This window comes from Balaenoptera musculus, chromosome 19 (assembly GCF_009873245.2).
Source record: "Balaenoptera musculus isolate JJ_BM4_2016_0621 chromosome 19, mBalMus1.pri.v3, whole genome shotgun sequence".
NCBI lineage: Eukaryota > Metazoa > Chordata > Mammalia > Artiodactyla > Balaenopteridae > Balaenoptera > Balaenoptera musculus.
This window is the reverse complement of record NC_045803.1, coordinates 16,927,786-16,947,727: the sequence shown is the minus strand read 5'-3', so window position 1 is coordinate 16,947,727 and position 19,942 is coordinate 16,927,786. Positions and strand designations below refer to the sequence as shown.

The 19,942-nt window shown below is 47.7% G+C and overlaps 2 protein-coding genes across 5 annotated transcripts; both read left to right on the top strand.

Annotated features, from left to right (window-relative positions):
- The first annotated feature begins 270 nt into the window (after positions 1-270).
- ETV2 (ETS variant transcription factor 2) lies at positions 271-2,644 on the top strand. 2 transcript variants are annotated; one of them, XM_036833029.1, is made up of 6 exons: positions 271-355; positions 450-537; positions 836-906; positions 1,163-1,621; positions 2,068-2,180; positions 2,427-2,644. In XM_036833029.1, the coding sequence occupies exons 1-6, from the start codon at positions 286-288 to the stop codon at positions 2,625-2,627; spliced, it is 1,002 nt and encodes a 333-aa protein (XP_036688924.1). In that variant the 5' UTR covers positions 271-285; the 3' UTR covers positions 2,628-2,644. The 2 variants fall into 2 exon arrangements, with proteins under 2 accessions (XP_036688924.1, XP_036688923.1); XM_036833028.1 differs by lacking the exons at positions 836-906; positions 1,163-1,621 and having other exon boundaries at positions 450-527.
- Positions 2,645-4,615: 1,971 nt separating this feature from the next.
- On the top strand, positions 4,616-13,368 carry LOC118884903 (cytochrome c oxidase subunit 6B1). 3 transcript variants are annotated; one of them, XM_036833058.1, is made up of 5 exons: positions 4,616-4,754; positions 6,831-6,947; positions 8,119-8,219; positions 9,615-9,700; positions 12,837-13,025. In XM_036833058.1, the coding sequence occupies exons 2-4, from the start codon at positions 6,842-6,844 to the stop codon at positions 9,666-9,668; spliced, it is 261 nt and encodes an 86-aa protein (XP_036688953.1). In that variant the 5' UTR covers positions 4,616-4,754; positions 6,831-6,841; the 3' UTR covers positions 9,669-9,700; positions 12,837-13,025. The 3 variants fall into 3 exon arrangements, with proteins under 3 accessions (XP_036688953.1, XP_036688952.1, XP_036688954.1); XM_036833057.1 differs by lacking the exon at positions 9,615-9,700 and having other exon boundaries at positions 12,837-13,368; XM_036833059.1 differs by lacking the exon at positions 9,615-9,700 and having other exon boundaries at positions 4,747-4,834.
- The last annotated feature ends 6,574 nt before the right edge of the window (positions 13,369-19,942 follow it).

The following is a 19,942-nucleotide window of genomic DNA, read 5'->3' as shown; positions in this document are numbered from 1 at the left end:
CAGAGGGACCTGCCAGAGGTGAGCTGTGAACTGGGGACTGGAAGTCTGGGTGTCTGGGGGCCTGGATTCCTGGGTCTGGGTGTCTGGGGGCCCTTAACTCCTGGTCTGAGAGAAAAGGACACTGGAGGCCAACAATCCAGGGTCCTGGGGAAGGAGGGAGCAGAGGCCTGGACTCCTCTGAGTGAAGCAAGGGATGGGGCTCAGACCCCAGGGTCCCTAAGTGTCACCAGCTTACCCTGTGCCCTTTTTGTTTTTTCTGACCCAGAACATTCACCGCGAGCAGCCATGGATTTGTGGAACTGGGATGAAGCATCACCACAGGAAGTGCCCCTGGGGAGCAGGCTGTCAGGGCTGGGTAGGCTGCTGGGGCTGAGACAATGTGTGTGGGGAGGGTGCTCAGGTGGGCGCTTCCACTGACCCTGACGGGGCTCTAACCTTCCTGCCTGCAGAAGGAGCTGAACTCGACTTCTATTTCCCCGAACTGGCACTCCAAGGGGACACGCTGACAGCGGAGACATGTTGGAAAAGTGTCTGTGGGCTGGGACCCCTGAGCGCTGGGGAAGAAGGTGAGAGGCTGGGCTTCTAAGTCTAAGGGAGGAAGGGGGCGTGCCTGGACTCCTGGGGTTGAGCCGGGAGAGGGGTGTGGGCTTGAACTCCAGAGGCTGAAGGAGAAGGAGGAGGAGGGGCCCAGAGAGCCTCCTGAGTCCCAGGTCTGAATGAGTAGGGGCCGGGGGTAATAACTCTCGGTCCCTGACAAATAAGGACCACTGGGTTGAGTGGCTGAGGGGAGTCTCTAGCCATTGTGCACACCATTCCCTAAACTCTGCTACGTCCTATCCCTCGCAGGGCTCCCACAGCCGGACTGGGGCTCCGCATTACCGTACCCAGAAGCTCCATGGGGGGCGGGTGAGTGTGTGCGGAGAAGCGGGGGGAGGAGGGGACTGGGGTCCTCCACTGTGACTAGAGGTTTAGACTCCCCGATCTTTGAGGGGGAACGGGGATAGGACGGGGGACGCCTGTGTCCTTAAGGTGGCATGACCGAGATCCTGGAGCGTGGGGCCCCAGGCGCGAGGGCTGAGAGCTTCGACCCCTAGAACCCCCGAGGGGGCCAGGGATCGGGACACCTGGGCTCCTCAAACTTGGGGTCCGTTCGTCCTCACAGAACCCGCCCCTCAGGCTCTTCCGTGGTCGGGAGACTGGACAGACCTGCCGTGCACCGGCTCGGTCCCTTGGAGCCGCGTCTCCCAGGCCCTGGGTCCCGCCCTCTGGGCTGGCTCTAAAGGGGCAGCCGCCCAGAACTGCGCCACCTCCGCGGGAAGTGCCAGCTCGTGGTCGGGCGCCCGGGTCGCCGCCAGCTCCACCAGCTGGGACTATTCTGTTGTCCCGGACGGCGCCACCTACTGGGGCAAGAGCCTCGGCGGGGAGCCGCCCGCCGACTCTACCAGTTCGTGGGGCGGGCCTGCGGGATCGGACTATACCATCTCCTGGGACTCGGGGCTGCATACGGACTGCACCACCTCTTCGAAGGAGTACCAGACTTCAGATCTCAACACTTCCTCCGAACCGAGCCAGCAGTCGGACCGCGTAACCTTGGCTTGTTACCCCAAAGCTAACCACCGAGGTGAGGTCCGAGACACTTTGTCCCAAGGGAGCGAAGCCGGAGTCTAGTGAGGCGGGGCCTAGGCGCCAAAGGGGGCGGGACCGGGAAACTGGCGGGGCTCGAGAGAGGAGGGGGAGGTGGCCCTCCTCTTGGGTCCCCAGGGAGGAGAAGACTAAGACACGGGTAGTCTTCCCGGGAGCAAGGAACGAGGTCCTAGGCTCCTGCGTTAGGCAAGAGGAAAGAGATGAGGCTATGGATACCTGGGTCTCCAAGATGGGGCAGCCAAACTCCTAAATCTCCGAGATGGGGGCCCCGATGCCTGGGTCCCCAAGGCCAACTCTTAGGTCCCTTAGATGGAGGAATCCGGACTCGGTCCCCGAGGAGGAGGGGATCCGGATTCCTGGGTCATCGAAGCGACATGATCTGGGGCCAGGAAACCTGAGTGTTCACTTGCCTCCACCCCGCAGGTCCCATTCAGCTGTGGCAGTTCCTCCTGGAGCTACTCCACGACGGGGCGCGTAGCAGCTGCATCCGCTGGACGGGCAATAGCCGCGAGTTCCAACTCTGCGACCCCAAAGAGGTGGGGCAGCCTCCCAGACCCGCTTAGTCCCGCCCGGGTCTCCCGGTGTTCAGTTTAGCCCCACCAGCACTTCGCCTAGTGCTAGGCCCCGCCCCCAGCCTCGCCCTCAACTCCGCCCCGCTCCGCCGGGCCTAACCCCCATGCTGACAGACCAGAACCCCGACCCCGCCCCACCCATCCATTGTCAAGCCCCTCCCACTCCCCACCTCTCCCGCCCCCTCAGACTAAGCCCGGCCTCCGCCCTAGGTGGCGCGGTTGTGGGGCGAGCGCAAGAGGAAGCCCGGCATGAATTACGAGAAGCTGAGCCGAGGTCTGCGCTACTACTACCGCCGCGACATCGTGCGCAAGAGCGGGGGGCGCAAGTACACGTACCGCTTCGGGGGCCGCGTGCCTGGCCTAGTCTATCCCGACTGCGTGGAGAGCGGACAGGGAGCAACGACTCAATAAAAATGCACGGTCAAGCATCGTTGTGCGTGCTGTTTGAATCCTTCCCACTGATACTATGTCTGCTAGGGGGCCTGTGTGCACTAGCACACCCACATCGCCTCCACAGACCCGTGTGATCCCAAAACACACCGGGAGACCTACCGTGTGCTCACTGTGTCATGGGACACGCAGAGGAATCAGACAGTCCCCACTGGGCCTGCCTACTGTGTGCCTGCCCTGTACTGGGACTTGCACAAGAATCAGACCCAATCACTAACTTTCGAGTTTATTTACTGTCCCCACCTTGAAGAGAGGACTCACTCCAAAAAGGGCTTACTCCCTCCCAGTGCTAGGAACCATCAAGGAATTAGACCTAGTGCTTACGCCCCAAAACCACCTACTCTGTTTCTCCACTCCAAGCTGGGGGCCATAGAACTCAGACCCCAAGGAGAGCCTACCCTGTTCTAGGAACTACTGAGCCTCTAAAGAGAGCCTACTGAGTGGTCCCCTTATGGGCCATGCTGGGAACTCAGCAGTGACCAAGACAACCCTGGACCTTGCCCATAGGAAGCTCACAGTCAGTGGGAAGACAGACCCATCACCAGCCAGGGACAGCCCAGAGTGGTCAGGGCTGGGATGGGGAAACTCTAGGGGGTAGAGGGGAACCAAAAAGAAGGATCTGCCCTAGTCTGAGGTGCGGGCAGGGGGTGGTCAGGGAAAATTTCCTGGAGAAGAGAATAGCTGATTTGAAAAGTCAGGTAGGCAAAGAATGTCCCAGTCAGAAGAAATAGAGTAATCGAAGGCCTGGAGGTAGATCTCACAGCACTGTTCGATGAACTAAAATCTCAACGTGGCTGGAGAGGGGACCATGGCTCAGTTCACAAAGCTCCAGTTGGAACTGCCCATGTGGGCCATGGTAAGGGGCCTGGACTTTGTCCTGAGGGCACAGGGGAGCCAGGGAGGGGATTAAGCAGGGAAGGGGTTTGGGCTCTGGGAAGATCTCATTGAAGGGGGTGAATGCAGGCATGTAAACAGGCAGTTCCACAAATAATTACAACGCTGATGAACACAGAATGCATAAGAGGCCCCCAACCCAGTTAGGCCTGGACACTGCACCCAGCACAGTATGTGAGAAGCTTTGGAGGCCAGGCTGAGGGGAGGGGCAAAAGCAGGTCTCTTTTGCCCCTCTTGTGTGAATAAAGGGGAAGCCCCCTTTATTCACACAAGAAATTCACTCATTCCACAAATATTTATAGAGTACCTATACTATGTGCCAGAAACTGTTTTAAGTGCTAGAGATACAATGGTGAATAAGAGACAAAACTTGCTCCTTTATGATGCTTCTATTATATATTGAGGGAGACAAAAAATGATAAACAGTAAAAGGAAGGATACAGTATGTCAGACGATAAGTGCTTTGGAGAAATAAAGTAGGGAAGAAACTGACAAGATAGCAATTTTAAATATTTGGACTGAGAAGGACTCATTGTTAAGGTGACATTTTAACAAAGACTTGCAGGACACGATGGAGGGAGCGAACTGCAAGAAGAGCATTCCAGGCCAAGGGGACAGCAAGTGCAAAGGCCCTTACGGGGAAGCCAGCCTGCACGTTTAAGGAACTGCTAAGGAGGCCAGTGTGGCTGGAACCGCAGCAGTTAAGAGAAGGAGGTTAAGAGTATAAAAGGGGGCCAAACCGTGTAGGTCATTTGCAAGGACTTTGTCAGGGTAAGCATTCAATAGATAATTCTTGCACGAATAAGAGCATTTCCGCTAGGATATTTTTCCCAGGCCCACTCTCCAGCCAGCCCCAAGACCCAGACTCCTTTCTCCTGGTAATGACAGAGAGGTGACCATGCTGCACCCACAGCTTGGCACAGCGATAGCTCCGTGCGGTTCCAAGTGCCACGCAAGCTTACGATTGGGCTGGGATTGAGGATGAACAGGCATTCAGCCCAATAGGAAGGTTGGAGTTCGCTCGCATGGGCGTGGCCTGAACCGCTCCAGGGACGGCGCTCTAGCCGTGCGGAAGACTCTCCAGTGCGCTGCCTCGTCCCGCTTCCGGCCGGTCTTCGTTCCGCTTCCGGTCCGACACTGGAGTCATTGCTGAGGGTCACATTGAGCTTCCAGGGGCTTCAGGAGCGTCTTTAGGTGAGTGTAGGGGGCTCGGGGGCCCTGGAACCCCAGCCTGGGGAACTGTGGAGCCCGACCCTTGCTTCCCGGAGAACGAGGTAAGGTTTCCGGCCGGCGGCGGTCGACCTCCAGGAGCCCTGGGGTCCTGTTCAGTTAGTAATCGTAGCTGACGATTATTTAGTTCTTCGATGCCAGGAACATTACAAGCGATTTATATTGCTTCATGTAATCCTCCCTCCAACCCTATGAGATAGGGCTTGCGACTATCCCTTTTTGACTGGCAGGCAACTGAGGATCAGATATTATGCAGTTTAGCCAGCGGCCAGGACTGCAGTGCTCTTAGTCACCAGGCCGCAGGCGTCCCTCCCCCCACGACCCCCGACCCCCCAAGCTTGCCTAGGCCGCAGCCTGGCTTCCTGGTGTCTGGCCCCTCCTCTCCCTTGGACGTTGGAGGGGCTGCAGCGTCATCCGCAGTCCACCCTCACTCCCGAAAGCGGGTGGAGATCGCTTCCAAAACAACTCTTCCGACCGCGTCTGTGTCCCAGAGGCTGGTGTTCACATCACCCCGCTCCCGGAAAGACTCTCCTCCGGTGCCCCAGATCCTTACCGCTACCCTGGGTCGCTTGAATTTATTACTGGTCTGCTTACTTCTGTGTAACCCCACGACTCCTCGAATAATCTGGAATAGAGGCAGTTTCTCTCGGATTCCCTGATGAAAACAGTGTGTCACCTCATAAGAGAGATTATAGCACAGGTTTTTAACCCTGGGTCCACAGAATCTGTAGAGTTCAAGGGGTGCTAGTACTTGAATGGGGGAAATTTACATCTGTACTTTTGCTAGTTTCTAATTGAAATGTAGCATTTCCTTCAGTTAGGAATGGAGGCAATAGCCCTAGTAGTATTGGCATCATCTGTTACTTTGTCAGCAATCAAAATCATAGGTCATCTGACAGACCATTATGGTTGCAGATTTCACAACATTATCATTTTCAGGCATGACTATTTTGAAATTGTGGTAGTTAATAAAACCTCAGCTACAAGTAACTGGTTTTCTTTGTGATCCTATGCAATTTTTAAATGCATTCTTAAATTTTTATTTGTTTATTTTCTTTTTGGCTGCGTCGGGTCTTAGTTGCGGCAGGCGGGATCTTTGTTGAGGCGCGCAGGCTTCTCTCTAGTTGTGGCGTGCTGGCTTAGTTGCCCCCGGGGCAGGTGGGATCTTAGTTCCCCGACCAGGGATCGAACCCCCGTCCCCTGCATTGGAAGGCCGATTCTTTTTTTTTTTTTTTAATTAATTTATTTTTGGCTGTGTTGGGTCTTCGTTTCTGTGCGAGGGCTTTCTCTAGTTGTGGCAAGCGGGGGCCACTCTTCATCGCGGTGCGCGGGCCTCTCACTATCGCGGCCTCTCTTGTTGCGGAGCACAGGCTCCAGACGCGCAGGCTCAGTAGCTGTGGCTCACGGGCCTAGTTGCTCCGCGGCATGTGGGATCCTCCCAGACCAGGTCTCGAACCTGTGTCCCCTGCATTGGCAGGCAGATTCCCAACCACTGCGCCACCAGGGAAGCCCCAGAAGGCGGATTCTTAACCACTGGACCGCCAGGGAAGTCCCCTTTAAGTGCATTTAAACATATTCTGAGAAAGGGTTCATTAGACCCCTGAGGAGTTCATGGCACCAGTAGACATTAAGAACCTCTGCAGTGTAGGTTAAGTTAGTGATAGAGTGCAGCTCCACCACATGTGTGCTGAATGACCTTGGGAAGTCGCTTAAACACCCTGTCTCTTGTCTGTGAAGCAGTGATAGTAATAGTTTCTGCCTTTTAGAGTGACTATAGGAATAAAGCTTCCTTGCTTATAGTAAGCACTCAGTGAATGTCAGCTGGTGTTATGTTGGGACAAATAAAGCCTGATTTTACCAAGGAGTTGACTCCCCCAGACACCCTGCTATGACTTCCACCCTTAATGTGTTCTTGCCCTGCCTTCACCTCTGTGTGTACTGAGAGGGAGGGGCGTTGGCTTGTTGCTCACCGGGCCTGGGTGGACTGACAGCCCCTTGCCAGCCCCAGAACCCCTGCCAGCACCCATTCTCTGCCTCCAGGAGTCAGCACTATGGCAGAGGACATCAAGACCAAAATCAAGAACTACCAGACTGCTCCTTTTGACAGCCGCTTCCCCAACCAGAACCAGACGAGGAACTGCTGGCAGAACTACCTGGGTGAGCAGGACATGAGGGGGTGGGGGGCACGGGCTGCAGTGTTGACCTTCCCCTGGTCCCACACCTCAAGTCGCTTGCCTCTTGGCTCCTCATAGGGGACCTATGCATCCCAGGCCTCTTCTCTTTTATTCTGATCATCTGACCTCGCAGGGCCTGTGCCCCTCATCACCACCTGTGCTTAAGATCTGGCCCAGGGTCACAAACTTTGGTTCCCACAGTGATTTTTTTTTTCCCCCAAGATGTGTGTGTGTGTATTTATGGAATGTAACATACATACAGGAAGTACATAAAACATAATGTACAGCTAAATGAATAATTCTAAAGTGCATCCCCCATGTAACTATAATCTGCATAGAAAACTACATACTGCCAGCCTTCTGGGCTCCCATGCCTACTGCACGCCCTGTCTTGAAAACAACACTCTACCCTCCCCAGGAGAGATGTAACCCCACAGACTTAGGGCAGTCACACTGTGGTTTTATCACCGCTGTGAGGTTTGCCTCTTTGTGATCTTTATAAATACTGTATGTGCTGTCTTAGGTTTGGATGTCTTCATTCAACAGTTTTGAAGATTCATCCATGCTGTGGCATGTGTTTTGCTCATTTTTATTGCTGTACAGTTTTCCACATTTTATTCATGGACACTTGCATGGTTTCCAGTTTGGGGCTCTTATGAATGCTGCTGCTATAAACATGCTTATAAATGTAATTTGATGTCCATGTGAATGCTTTTCTCTCTAGGGAGTGTGCCCAGGAGTGTAATACTTGGAGTAATTTTTGAATTAATTTCCTACTATTAAAAACCAGATTATTCCCCTCCTGTCTTCCTCTCCAGGATGCCAGCATCTTAGCATCAAGACCCTCGTCCCCTTCCCCTGCCCTGGTTCTGGACTTCCATAATCCCCACACACACCTCTCAGGTCGCCTTATCGTTCCTGACCCCAGAATGTTCAAGTAGAATAGTCGTTCTTTAGGGGTTGCAAAATCAGCTTAGTGAGGTGTGTCTAGCCCTTTTGAGTACTACACTTGTAAGGGTATGCTTTCTTTGTGAACTTGGGGGTAGGGGGGATTTGTGTAACTGGTTGTGAAGTAAAAACGATTTCTGTGAATTTCGATCAAAAATGTGTTCCAGCCCTTGGTCTGGGCTGACCCTGATCCCCGTTCTTCACAGACTTCCACCGCTGTGAGAAGGCAATGACTGCTAAAGAGGGTGACGTCTCCGTGTGTGAATGGTACCGGCGTGTGTACAAGTCCCTCTGCCCCATATCCTGGGTATGTGCCTCCTCCTGGGGCCCTTGGGGTGCTGGGGTGGGGTTGGGGTCCTAGCAGAGGGGCGTGTGGTGACTTCATGGGAGCTCATCTGTGAGAGGCAAAGGGAGGACAAGGCATCACACTGGCCATGGATGTGGCCTTTTCTTCTGCCTAGAATCACCTCCCTTTCCTCCTTTCACCAGTACTCTCAACCAGCCAGGCTCTCAGCCAAGGCAACCAGATCTATCTCACCCAGACACTCTACAAATAAATGCCCTGTCCCTGTGGAGCTCACCATCTTTTGGAATCCTGTCCTTTTTTCATATGAGCATTTCCAAATATACATAAAAGTAGAGAGAATAATTCAGTGACCCCCCCAAACATACCCATCACCCAAACTGAATAGTTTCAAGATTTCTCCACATTTCCTCATTTTCGTTTTCCTCTTTCCTTTGCTGAAGTATTCTGAAGCAAATCCCAGACATGTCATTTCACCCCTACCTACTTCAGCATGCATCTCTAAAAAACAGGGATGCGATAAGGCAGTCCTTTTAGGCCTGATCTGACCAGACCCGTTGTTACTATTTAATATTCTGCCATACCCTCTTTTTTTAAATAAAATATTACTTTATTTCATCAAGTCAAAGACCCCATCGACTACAAGAAACACTGAGAGATGTTTAAATTTTTTTTTTTTTTAATGCTGGAAACGGATGTAACAAGCATGCTATTTTCACAGATGTTAAAACGAAAAAAATCATATGTCTTAAAATCAAAATATGATATTATTACAAAACTAATAGTGCTCATTTTAAAAAATAAAACAGTACAGTACAGTACTGAGCAGTACAGTAAAATGAAAAGTAGACGTCCACTTTCGCTCCCCAGTCCCCCTCCTCTGAGGTAACTACTGTTAACTGATTCATTTTTCTCTGTATACATTTATCATACATAAGCCTGTGGAACTTTCTGTGTATGCATGGGTCATACTATATCGTCTGTTCTGTGACTTATCAATGTGTGCGTATAGATCTACCTCATTTGTTCTGTTTTATGACAGTGCGTATAGATCTACCACATTTGTTTTTGTTTTTTTCTTTTCTTTTTTAAAATTTTTTGGCTGTGCTGCACAGCATGTGAGATCTTAGTTCCCCTACCAGGGATCGAACCTGCGCCCCCTGCAGTGGAAGTGCAGAGTCTCAACCACTGGACTGCCAGGGAAGTCCTTAACTTACAAATGCTTTTATTTAACTGGTCCCCTTTGATGGAGATTGTGTTCTAATTTTGATGTACATCTTTGGGGCTTGTTTCTTGAGAACAGATTGCCTTAATGCACTCTTCCTCAGCTTGCTTGGTTTGCCTCCCACCTCTGTGGCCACACTCTCTCAAGTGTCTGAGTACCCTCTCCCCTCCCAGGATTTCTCCTTGTCCCTGCGTGATCTTGGGTACCATGACATCGTGATTCCGTAATATCCGCCCTCCAGCCTCAGGGCCTGCATTAGGTGAGTGCTGGACAGGGTGCTAGGAAACATGCTTCCAGGCCCGGTGCTGCCCCACACCCCAGCCTCCGGGACCTGGGCCTGCCCTTACCTGGGGAGCGTTAGATGCTGTGGTTCCTCCCCTCGGGTGCCTGCTCTCTCTGCCTTCTGAGGGCTGGATGTGAACACACCCTTTATACCCAGCAGCCCTGGCTTCTTTATTCCAGAAACTTGGTGAAGTAAAAATAAGTGTTTTATTATTGCTATTGTTCGTTTTTGTTTTTTTATAAGCAACATAACCACTTCACAGAAACTTAAGAAATAGAGGAAGGGGCAAAAAATTGTTTCTCATCCTCCTGACCTGGCTGATAACACTGTAACATCTTCCAGCTGTTTCCTGTGTATTTTTAAAAATTAGTCTCTAATCCCAGTATGTGTATTTGGGGAGGAGTGGGGCTGGGAGTCCAGCACTTTTCCTATATGAGCATTTAAAACATTTTTTCCAATCATCTTTTCTTTTCTTTTTCTTTCTTTCTCCCCCCCCCCCCCACCATCGCGAGGCTTTCAGGATCTCAGTTCCCTGACCAGAGATTGAACCCGGGCCACAGCAGTGAAAGCCCTGAATCCTAACCCCTAGGCCACCAAGGAACTCCCTTTTATTTTCCCATTTTAAAAAATCTTTAGTTTCTTCATAAAAAATACAGTAAACCTTCAAAGTGAGAGACTTCTATAATGTAAAAAGTGAAAAACTCCTAAGTCACCCCCTTCTGAGTCCAAAGTTAACTTCCCTTAGAAATTTGGTATAAATCTTCCACTTCCTTTTCTGTGTGCTAATGTGTGAGTAGGTGTTGGTGTATGTTTATATACTTTTAAAATTTTTATTTATTTTATTTTATTTATTTATCTTTGGCTGCGTTGGGTCTTCGTTGCTGCGCGTGGGCTTTCTCTAGTTGCAGCGAGCGGGGGCTACTCTTTGTTGTGATGCACGGGCTTCTCATTGCGGTGGCTTCCCTTGTTGCGGAGCATGGGCTCTAGGCACACAGGCTCAGTAGTTGTGGCGCATGGGCTTAGTTGCTCTGCGGCATGTGGGATCTTCCCGGACCAGGGATCCAACCCGTGTCCCCTGCATTGGCAGGCGGATTCTTAACCACTGTGCCACCAGGGAAGTCCCTATATACTTTTTAAATATAGATATGGATCATACTGTAGATACTGTTTATCCTTGGCTTTTTTACTTGCATTGTTTACCTATTTTTATGTCAGTACAACCTGCTTAATTATTGGGTAGCCATTGTCTTTAATAGTTAAAAAATAGTCCCTTCCCCTTTAGCTGGACTCAGTCTTTTTTCACTATTTTAAATGATACTGCAGTGTACAATTCCATTGCAGGAAATGTTTTGCCTTCTATTTGAATGGTTTCCTTAGTTCCCTTTCCATGAAGTGGGATTATTGGACAAAGACTAATTTGCCAAAGGATCAGGCCAGCCTGATACTTTAATTTAAAAGGGATGGGGAGTGGAAGATAGTACTAAGTGTTGGTGGTTCTATAGACTGGTCCAATCACTTTTTTTTAATTAATTAATTAATTTATTATTTATTTTTGGTTGCATCGGGTCTTTGTTGCTGTGTGCGGGCTTTCTCTAGTTGCGGCAAGCGGGGGCTACTCTTCGTTGCGGTGCGCGGGCTTCTCATTGCAGTGGCTTCTCTTGTTGTGGAGCACGGGCTTTAGGTGCGCAGGCTTCGGTAGTTGTGGCTCGCGCACTCCAGAGCGCAGGCTCAGTAGTTGTGGCACACGGGCTTAGCTGCTCCGCGGCATGTGGGATCTTCCCGGACCAGGGCTCGAACCCGTATCCCCTGCATTGGCAGGCGGGTTCTTAACCACTGTGCCACCAGGGAAGCCCAGGTCCAATCACTGTTAAGGTCAATCCTGAGACAGGATCTTTCAAAATGAAAAAAATCATACTCTAGATGTGGCAGTTTCACATCTACACATCCTATAAAAATGTTTGTGTACAAGGACATCCACTGCAGAGTTGTTTGTACTGGGGAACATTCAGAAACAAGTTATATATGATGGTATATTCATCTTGATCTATGTGATAGAATACAGAAAGAGCTCTAAGACTCATGGAAAAAGCAAGTTGGAGGACAATCTGTATAGTATGGGGGAAAAAAATCTGTATAGTATGGCCCAATTTAAGTAAAGAGTATTTGCGATGTGTGGTGTATGTGTGTAAATAAAAGAGGCACTTGCTATGGGCCGGCTACTCTGTAAGTGCTTTATATCATATAAGGGCAAACATGCTAAAAAAAAAAAAAAAATAGGTACTATTATCAGTATCCTCATTTTACAAAATTGGAAACTGAGGCCCTGAAAGGTTGAGTAATTTGCCTGAGGAAATTACAGCTAGGAAGCGATGGAGCAGGGATTCAGATTGTCTTCCTTATCCATGCATTTATCCATTGCCTCTGATGTATAGCATGTAAATGTGAATGTGTGTGTGTATATAAAAATAAATGTGCTCTGACTGCCTGTAGGAGGGTCCACAAGTTGCAGAGTGTTACCTCGGGGGAGTGTTAACCGTTCGATATGGGCCTGTCCATCGTTTTGTATATGTACGCATACATCTGTGAGCAATAGTAGGATCACACTCTGTAGCCGGTTTGGACCTTTTTGCACTTGATTGTGCATTTGATCGTTAGAGATGCATTCCTGCTGGAGCATAGACAGCCTCATTTTTTTTTCACAGCTGCCCAGTATTCCTTCTTTCTTCTGTTCTGACAGACATCGTTGAGGGTTGACTCTGGGGTTCCTGAAGCAGGGCCTGGTCACACTTTTGAAGGTGTTTACACACATCTCCCCACAGACAGCTCTGCAGTGAGTCTGCCTGTTATTATTCCTCCGCCGCCACCCCACCCCCCGCCCCACCCCTTGTCCCCTCAGTGGGTCAGTTCATGTCAGCTCATTCAGGACAGTGATTCTTGTCCTTCTGGGTCACTGCTGGTTCCCCGGCTCCTGGAACAGTTGCCAGTACTGGCACGCAGCAGGTCCTGGGGTTACTTGTTGACTGAACAGGTAGGCAAAGTGGGGAAGACAGAGAAGTTCACCCATCTGGTTTCCCTGCGGAGGAAGGGAGTAACACTGGCTGTCTTTCCACAGGTGTCAGCCTGGGACGACCGCCGGGCAGAAGGCACGTTTCCTGGGAAGATCTGAACTGGCTCCACCCCACCTCTGTCCTCCGTCCTTCTCCCCAGGGTGGTGAAGGGGGACCTGGGTACATAGTGATGCCCACGCTGGGGTCCTGAATCATGGCTTAACTAATAATAAATACTCGTTGCAAGAGTGTAAGGCTGTGTATGTGTAAAAGAGCTGGATGATGGGGCCAGAAGCTGGGGCGGAATTAGTACTTTGACCAGTAAGAGAGACTGAATTCAGGGTGTTTTGTTTTGTTTTTTTTTCTTTTTTCTCTTTTTAAATTTTTTTTTCTTTTTTTTTTAATTTTTCTTTTAATAAACTTTGACCACCTCTTCTTTACCAGACAATAGAGTGAGTGATTATACAAAATGACCTCAAGTTCCTGTATGTGCTAAAATTTATCTGTATGTTCTCCTTTATTATCTGTATAATTTTTAAAAACTTATGTTTTGAACCACATGAAAATAGTATAATAAAAACTCCTATGTACCCATCACCTAGCTTCAACAGTTATCAACAAGTGAACACCCCTCTCCCTCTAGGTTATTTTATTTTATTTTTACTTATTTATTTATTTGGCCACACCACGTGGCTTGTGGGATCTTAGTTCCCCAACCAGGGATTGAACCTGAGCCCTCGGCAGTGAAAGCGCTGAGTCCTAACCACTAGACCACCAAGGAATTACCCCTCTAGGTAATTTTAAAGCAAATACTGGAGATCATATTTTATCCAGAAATAAGTAAGTATATATATCTCTTCAAGATACAGGTTTATTTTAAACATAATCATATAATTGTATCTAAAAGGTAATACATTCTTAATATCATCCAATAAGCAGTCTTCTGTACAATGTGTAATTTCTCCCTATTTTCTAGGCTTCCTCTTAATCATGTTGATTATGGTGACAATTGGAAGTCACTTAAGTAGGCCAAGTTAAGAAATGTTCTTTCTTGATGTCCCCAAAGGAATTGCCACACAATAACAGTACAAAATATCATCCACCGCAAACTTGTCAACAGGGAACTCCTGACACAGTGTGACCAGCTAGAGTACCATGTTGTGGCCAAATTGGTGTTTCGGACAAGACCACTCAGATGGTTGTGTAACAAACTTATCTGAAGTATGTTCAAAAGAGCAGAGATGATTCTTGTATTGAGGGAAAATGGCCCTAGGGAGGGCTCTTCTGAAATGGCTGCCCATGAGGAGGGGTGCTGTTAACAGGAGCCTAGTGCATGCATAGGGGCTTTGAGGAACTGTAGAAGCTTCTGGCATGTGTCAGGAATAGGAAAGAAACATGGTGAAAATTTCAAATGAAACAGGAAGTCCAGTGAAAAGACAAGATATAGGACTTCCTTTGATCCCAGTCACCCAGTCCTGCCCAGAGGCTGCCACCATTAGCAGTTACAGAGATAGCCTGTACATCTAGAAGCATTTATCTTGTCTATTTGGTTTGATAAGGATTTGATATGGCTCTCCCATTTCCTCTTTGCTCTCCCACTGCTCGTTTGCTCATGCAGTCCCTCCCACACTGACCTCTTCATTTGTGACAGGAACCCTGTGAGCTAATGAGAAGGTCAACGCACCAGGCTCGCTCCAGCCTCAAGGCCTGTGCAGCTGCTGCTTGCTCTGTCTGCGAGGCTTAGCCACACAGCTCACTCCCTCCTGCGTTCAGCTCTTCCCCAGATACAACTCAGTGTGCCCTTCCCTGGCCACTCGACCTACCAATTCGACTCCACACACACACTTTGCAGCCCTCATCCCTTTGGTTTCTTAAGTATTTACACTAATATTCCTGTATTTTATTTATTCATCCTTGATAATTGTCCCCCCACCACTAGAATGTAATATCTGTGAGGACAGGGATTTTTAAAATATATATATATATATATATATTCCTTCTTTCATCATTTTATTATGAAAATTTTCAAGCATACGGAAAAAGTGGACAAATAGTACAATAATTGCCCTTATACCCACCACCTAGTTTTGACAGTTGTTACTATTTTGTCATATCTACTTTGTATATGTGTACATGTAATTTTTTCCTGAATCATTTAAAAGTGCTTTCCAAACATGGTGACAACTTCACTCATAAGTACTTAAGCATGTATCTTTGAAAAAGGCCATGTTTCTTCAATACGATTGTCACTCCTAAGAAAAACTAACATGAATTCCCTAACATCTCATATTCATATTTCCCAAATCATACCCCAAAATCTTTTTACTGTTGTTTTTTTTTTAATTTAGTTTATTTTTTATTTATTTATTTTTGGCTGTGTTGGGTCTTCGTTGCTGTGCGCAGGCTTTCTCTAGTTACGGTGAGCGGGGACTACTCTTCATCGCGGTGCGCGGGCTTCTCACTGCAATGGCTTCTCTTGTTGCGGAGCACGGGCTCTAGGCGCGTGGGCTTCAGTAGTTATGGGTCGCGGGCCCTAGAGTGCAGGCTCAGTAGTTGTGGTGCACGGGCTTAGTTGCTCTGTGGCATGTGGGATTTTCCTGGACCAGGGATCAAACCCATGTCCCCTGCATTGGCAGGTGGATTCTTAACCACTGCGCCACCAGGGAAGTCCTGTTGTTTATTTTTTATACCAGGATCCAATCAAGGTTCACCTGCATTTGATCTTTAGGTCTAGTAGTTTTTCAGTTCTAGAATAGCCCCACCCCCGCCCCACCCACTCTTGTAAGAGTGGAATTTTTTAAGAGGCCGGGCCAGCTGTCTTGTAAAATGTTCCCCATTCTGGATCTGTCCGATTGTTTCCTCATGGTGTCATTTAGCTTCTTCCAGCATCTGTAGTTCTTATAAACTGGAAGTTAGCTCTAAAGGCTTGATTAGATGCAGATTATTTTTTGCAAGAATCCTTCCTGTGTGTATCTTCCTTATTGCTTCCCATCAGGAGGTACCTGATGCCAGGTTGCCCCATTAGTGGGGGCCACTAGCTGTCTCCTCTGGAAAGATCTGGCAGATGACCTGTGAGATGATACTATGGGGAATGGTTCCACCACGACAACCTTGCACATCTCCACATGAGCCACGTAAGCAGTACTTAGTTGTGGTCTGACCCGAACCACAGCAGAACTCCTGGTGATTCCTCCTGAAACAAAAGGAGATAAGCAGTCTTGTAAAGAGCTGCCGTGAGGCATTTTCTCACCCGCTTCCTTCTCTTGCAGAGACTGCTTCAACACCATTTCTCACCCAGCTCCCGTGTTTCAGTTGAGTACAGGACTTTCCACCTCACTCCTTAGGGTATAGCTGCAGGCTGTAAAACTACTCTGAAGCTACCCCACTGGACACCTTACCTGCCTTATCGCAGATCTTCCAGCAACTCAATAAGCCATGTATGATTATGACCCCTATTTTACAAGTGAGGAAACTGGGGCTTCTATTCCCCTGCCAGGCCATGTGGCTGTGTTTCCCTTTAGTGTATCTGTATAGGAGAGGGTTCAGTGCAGAAAACAGAAACCTTTCAAGGCATATTAAGTAGAAAGGGATTTAATAGGAGAAATCTAGTACAATAAATCCATGTGATGATATGAATTTGGATATAGTATACCCTCATCGTGTTCAACTCAGCATAACCCCACATAGAAAGAACATACCTCAACATAATAAAGGCCATATATGGCAAGCCCATAGTTACCGTCATACTGAATGATGAAAGGTTGAAAGCTTTTCCTCTAAGATCAGAAACAAGACAAGGGTGCTCACTCTCACCACTCCTATTAACATAGTACTGAAAGTCCCAGCCAAAGCAATTATGCAAGAAAAAGAAATAAAAGTCATTCAAATCAGAAAGGAAGAAGTAAAATGGTCTCTGTTTGAACGTGATATGATCTTATATGTAGAAAATCCTAAAGACTCCACCAAAAAAGTGTTAGAACTGATAAACAAATTCAGTAAAGTTGCTAACTTCAAATCACAAATACTATCCTTGTACACCCCCATTTTATATTTTTGATGTCACAATTAACATCTCTTTATATTGTGTGTCCATTAACAAATTATTTTAGCTATTGTTAATTTTGATACTTTTGTCCTTTAATCTTTATACTAGAGTTAAGTGATTAGCACACCACTATATTATAACATTAGAGTATTTGAATTTGACTATATACTTACTTTTACCAGTGTGTTTTATATTTTCATCTTTTTATGTTACTAGTTAGCATCCTTTCATTTCAGCTTGTAGAACTCCTTTCAGCATTTCTTGTAAGGCAGTTCTAGTGATGATAAATTCCCTCACCTTTTGTTTGTTTGAAAAGTCTTTATCTCTCCTTCATTTCTAAAGGACAACTTTTCCAGGTAAGTATTCTTGGTTGGCAGTTTTATCTTTCAGCACTTTGAATATATTATCTTACTCTCCCCTGGCCTGTAAGGTTTCTGCTGAGAAATCCACTGATAGCCTTATGAGAGTTTCTTTGTAGGTAAGGATACTTTTTTCTTACTGCTTTTAACATCCTGCCTTTGTTTTCCATTTTAGACAGTTTTATTGTAATGTGTCTTGGAGACTTTTTTTGTGCGTGTGTGTGTTTTTTTTAGTTGAAATTTTGGGGGAGGGACGTCCCTGGTGGCGCAGTGATTAAGAATCCGCCTGCCAATGCAGGGGACACGGGTTCGATCCCTGGTCCTGGAAAATCCCACATGCCGCGGAGCAACTAAGCCTGTGCACCACAACTACTGAAGCCCGCGTGCCTAGAGCCTGTGCTCTGCAACAAGAGAAGACACCGCAATGCGAAGCCCGCACACCGCAATGAAGAGTAGCCCCCGCTCGCCGCAACTAGAGAAAGCCGAGCACAGCAACGAAGACCCAACGCAGCCAAAAAGATTAAAAAAAATAAACTATACTGGAATAAAATATTTTTAAAAAATTGGGGGGAAGCTTATGAGATTAATGAATTTGAATGTCCAAATTGCTCTCCAGATTTGCGAAGTTCTCAGCCATTTTTTCTTTTAATAAGCTTTCTCCCCCTTTCTCTGTCCCTTCTCCTTCTGGGACTCCAATAATGCATAATTTATTTCTCAATGGTATCCGATAGTTCACACAGGTTTTCTTCACTCGTTTTCATTCTTTTTTCTTCGTTCTCTTCTGTCTGGAAATTTCAATTGAACTTTCTTCTACTTCACAGATTCTTTCTTCTACTTGATCAAAGCTATGTTGATGCTTTCTACTACATTTTTCAGTTTATTCATTGTATTCTTCAGCTCCAGAACTTCTGTTTGGTTCTCTTTTATAATTTCTATGTCTCTGTTAAACTTCTCATTTTCTGTATTGTTTTCTTGATTTCAGTGCATTGTCTTTTCTTGTAGCTCAAGAAAAGCTTCCCTAAAACAATTATTTTAAATTCCATATCAGGAAAACCACAGATCTCCATTTCACTGGGGTTGGTTACTGGAAAATTATTGTGTTCCTTTGGTGATGTCATGTTTCCTTGATTTTTCACATTCCTTGAAGTCTTGCATTGCTTCCTTTGCTTTTGAAGAATTGATCACCTCCTTCAGTCTTACTGACTGGCTTCAGAGGACAAATACCTTCCATCAGCCCTGGTAGGGATTCTGAGGCTTTCTCAGGACTTTTCTATGGATACACCTGCTCCATCATTTCTTGTTCCCTCTTGAGGGGGAATTCTTAAGACTGTATGCCTTCTATCAATCCTGCAAAGCCAGACTGAATGCTGACAACCTCCTGTTTGCTTTCCCTAGGGCTGTGCTGAATGCCCAAGTTTATGTGCTTTCTCCTAATCCCCCAGAGTTGGCTGACTTTCTGCATGCGCTCAGTAGCCATCTGCAGAGGCTCACTCTCACAGCCCTCAAGGGTGTGCACAGGGAGCTGGTCATGAGGTGGGAATGTGTGTGGATGAGGCATGCAGAGCACTGGAGGCGCTGTGGGCCAGCTGTGGGGGAACCACAGGCGAGGCATCCCCAGTGGCTCATGTGCAGTCTTCCTACTGTTTGTGATGTGGTTACTAGGATCCGAGTCCCTTTGATGATTTCTGAGAGCCCTGGATGCTATTCTCCCTGCCACTCCCTGCTCCACTCCCCCCCCCAGTTATGCAAAACTCAGTATTCCTCTTCAGTGCATCGAATCTTGGATTTTTTTTTTCCCCCCAGCAGTGTGCTGGAACTTCTCTGCTGGATACCCAGACTTCTCATCTGTGAGTGATTTTCAAAATCACTTTTGGGGGACGATGGTAGAAAAACTCCTATTTCACCATTCTGATAACATCACTCTCTCAACTTTTACAAAGGTACAAAAATATCCAGGAAAAATCAGTCATTTCCCCACCTTCTCTAGCCACAACGAGGTGACTGCCATCACTGGTTTCTTATGTGTCATTCCAAAGATAGTTTATACATTTGCAAGCAGATCCTCCCTCCTATCTGCCTACCCACCATAGTAGCCTGCTGTTCCTGTTGTTCTGAACCTTGCTTTTCTCCATTAATAATAGTATTTGGAAATCATTCCTTGTCAATCCGATATTCTTTTTTTTAATTTATTTATTTATCTTTGGCTGTGTTGGGTCTTCGTTTCTGTGCGAGGGCTTTCTCTAGTTGCGGCAAGCGGGGACCACTCTTCATCGCGGTGCGCGGGCCTTTCACTGTCGCGGCCTCTCTTGTTGCGGGGCCCAGGCTCCAGACGCGCAGGCTCAGTAGCTGTGGCTCACGGGCCTAGTTGCTCCGCGGCATGTGGGATCTTCCCAGACCAGGGCTCGAACCCGTGTCCCCTGCATTGGCAGGCAGATTCTCAACCACTGCGCCACCAGGGAAGCCCTCAATCTGATATTCTTGAACTTTTTCAAATTGTACAAGTAATGCATGAATATGTTTTCTTCTTTTTTCTTTTTCTTTTCTTTTTTTTTCTTTTCTTTTTTTTTTTTTTGACCACACCATGTGGCTTGTGGGATCTTAGTTTCCCGACCAGGGATCGAACCCAGGCCCTTGGCAGTGAAAGCAAGGAGTCCTAACCACTGGACTGCCGGGGTATTCCCTGAATATGTTTTCTTGGCTTAAAAAAAAGGAAAATACTCCAGCAGAGTCAGTGTCACCCAGAGAGGCCTTATGGTGTAGTGTAGTG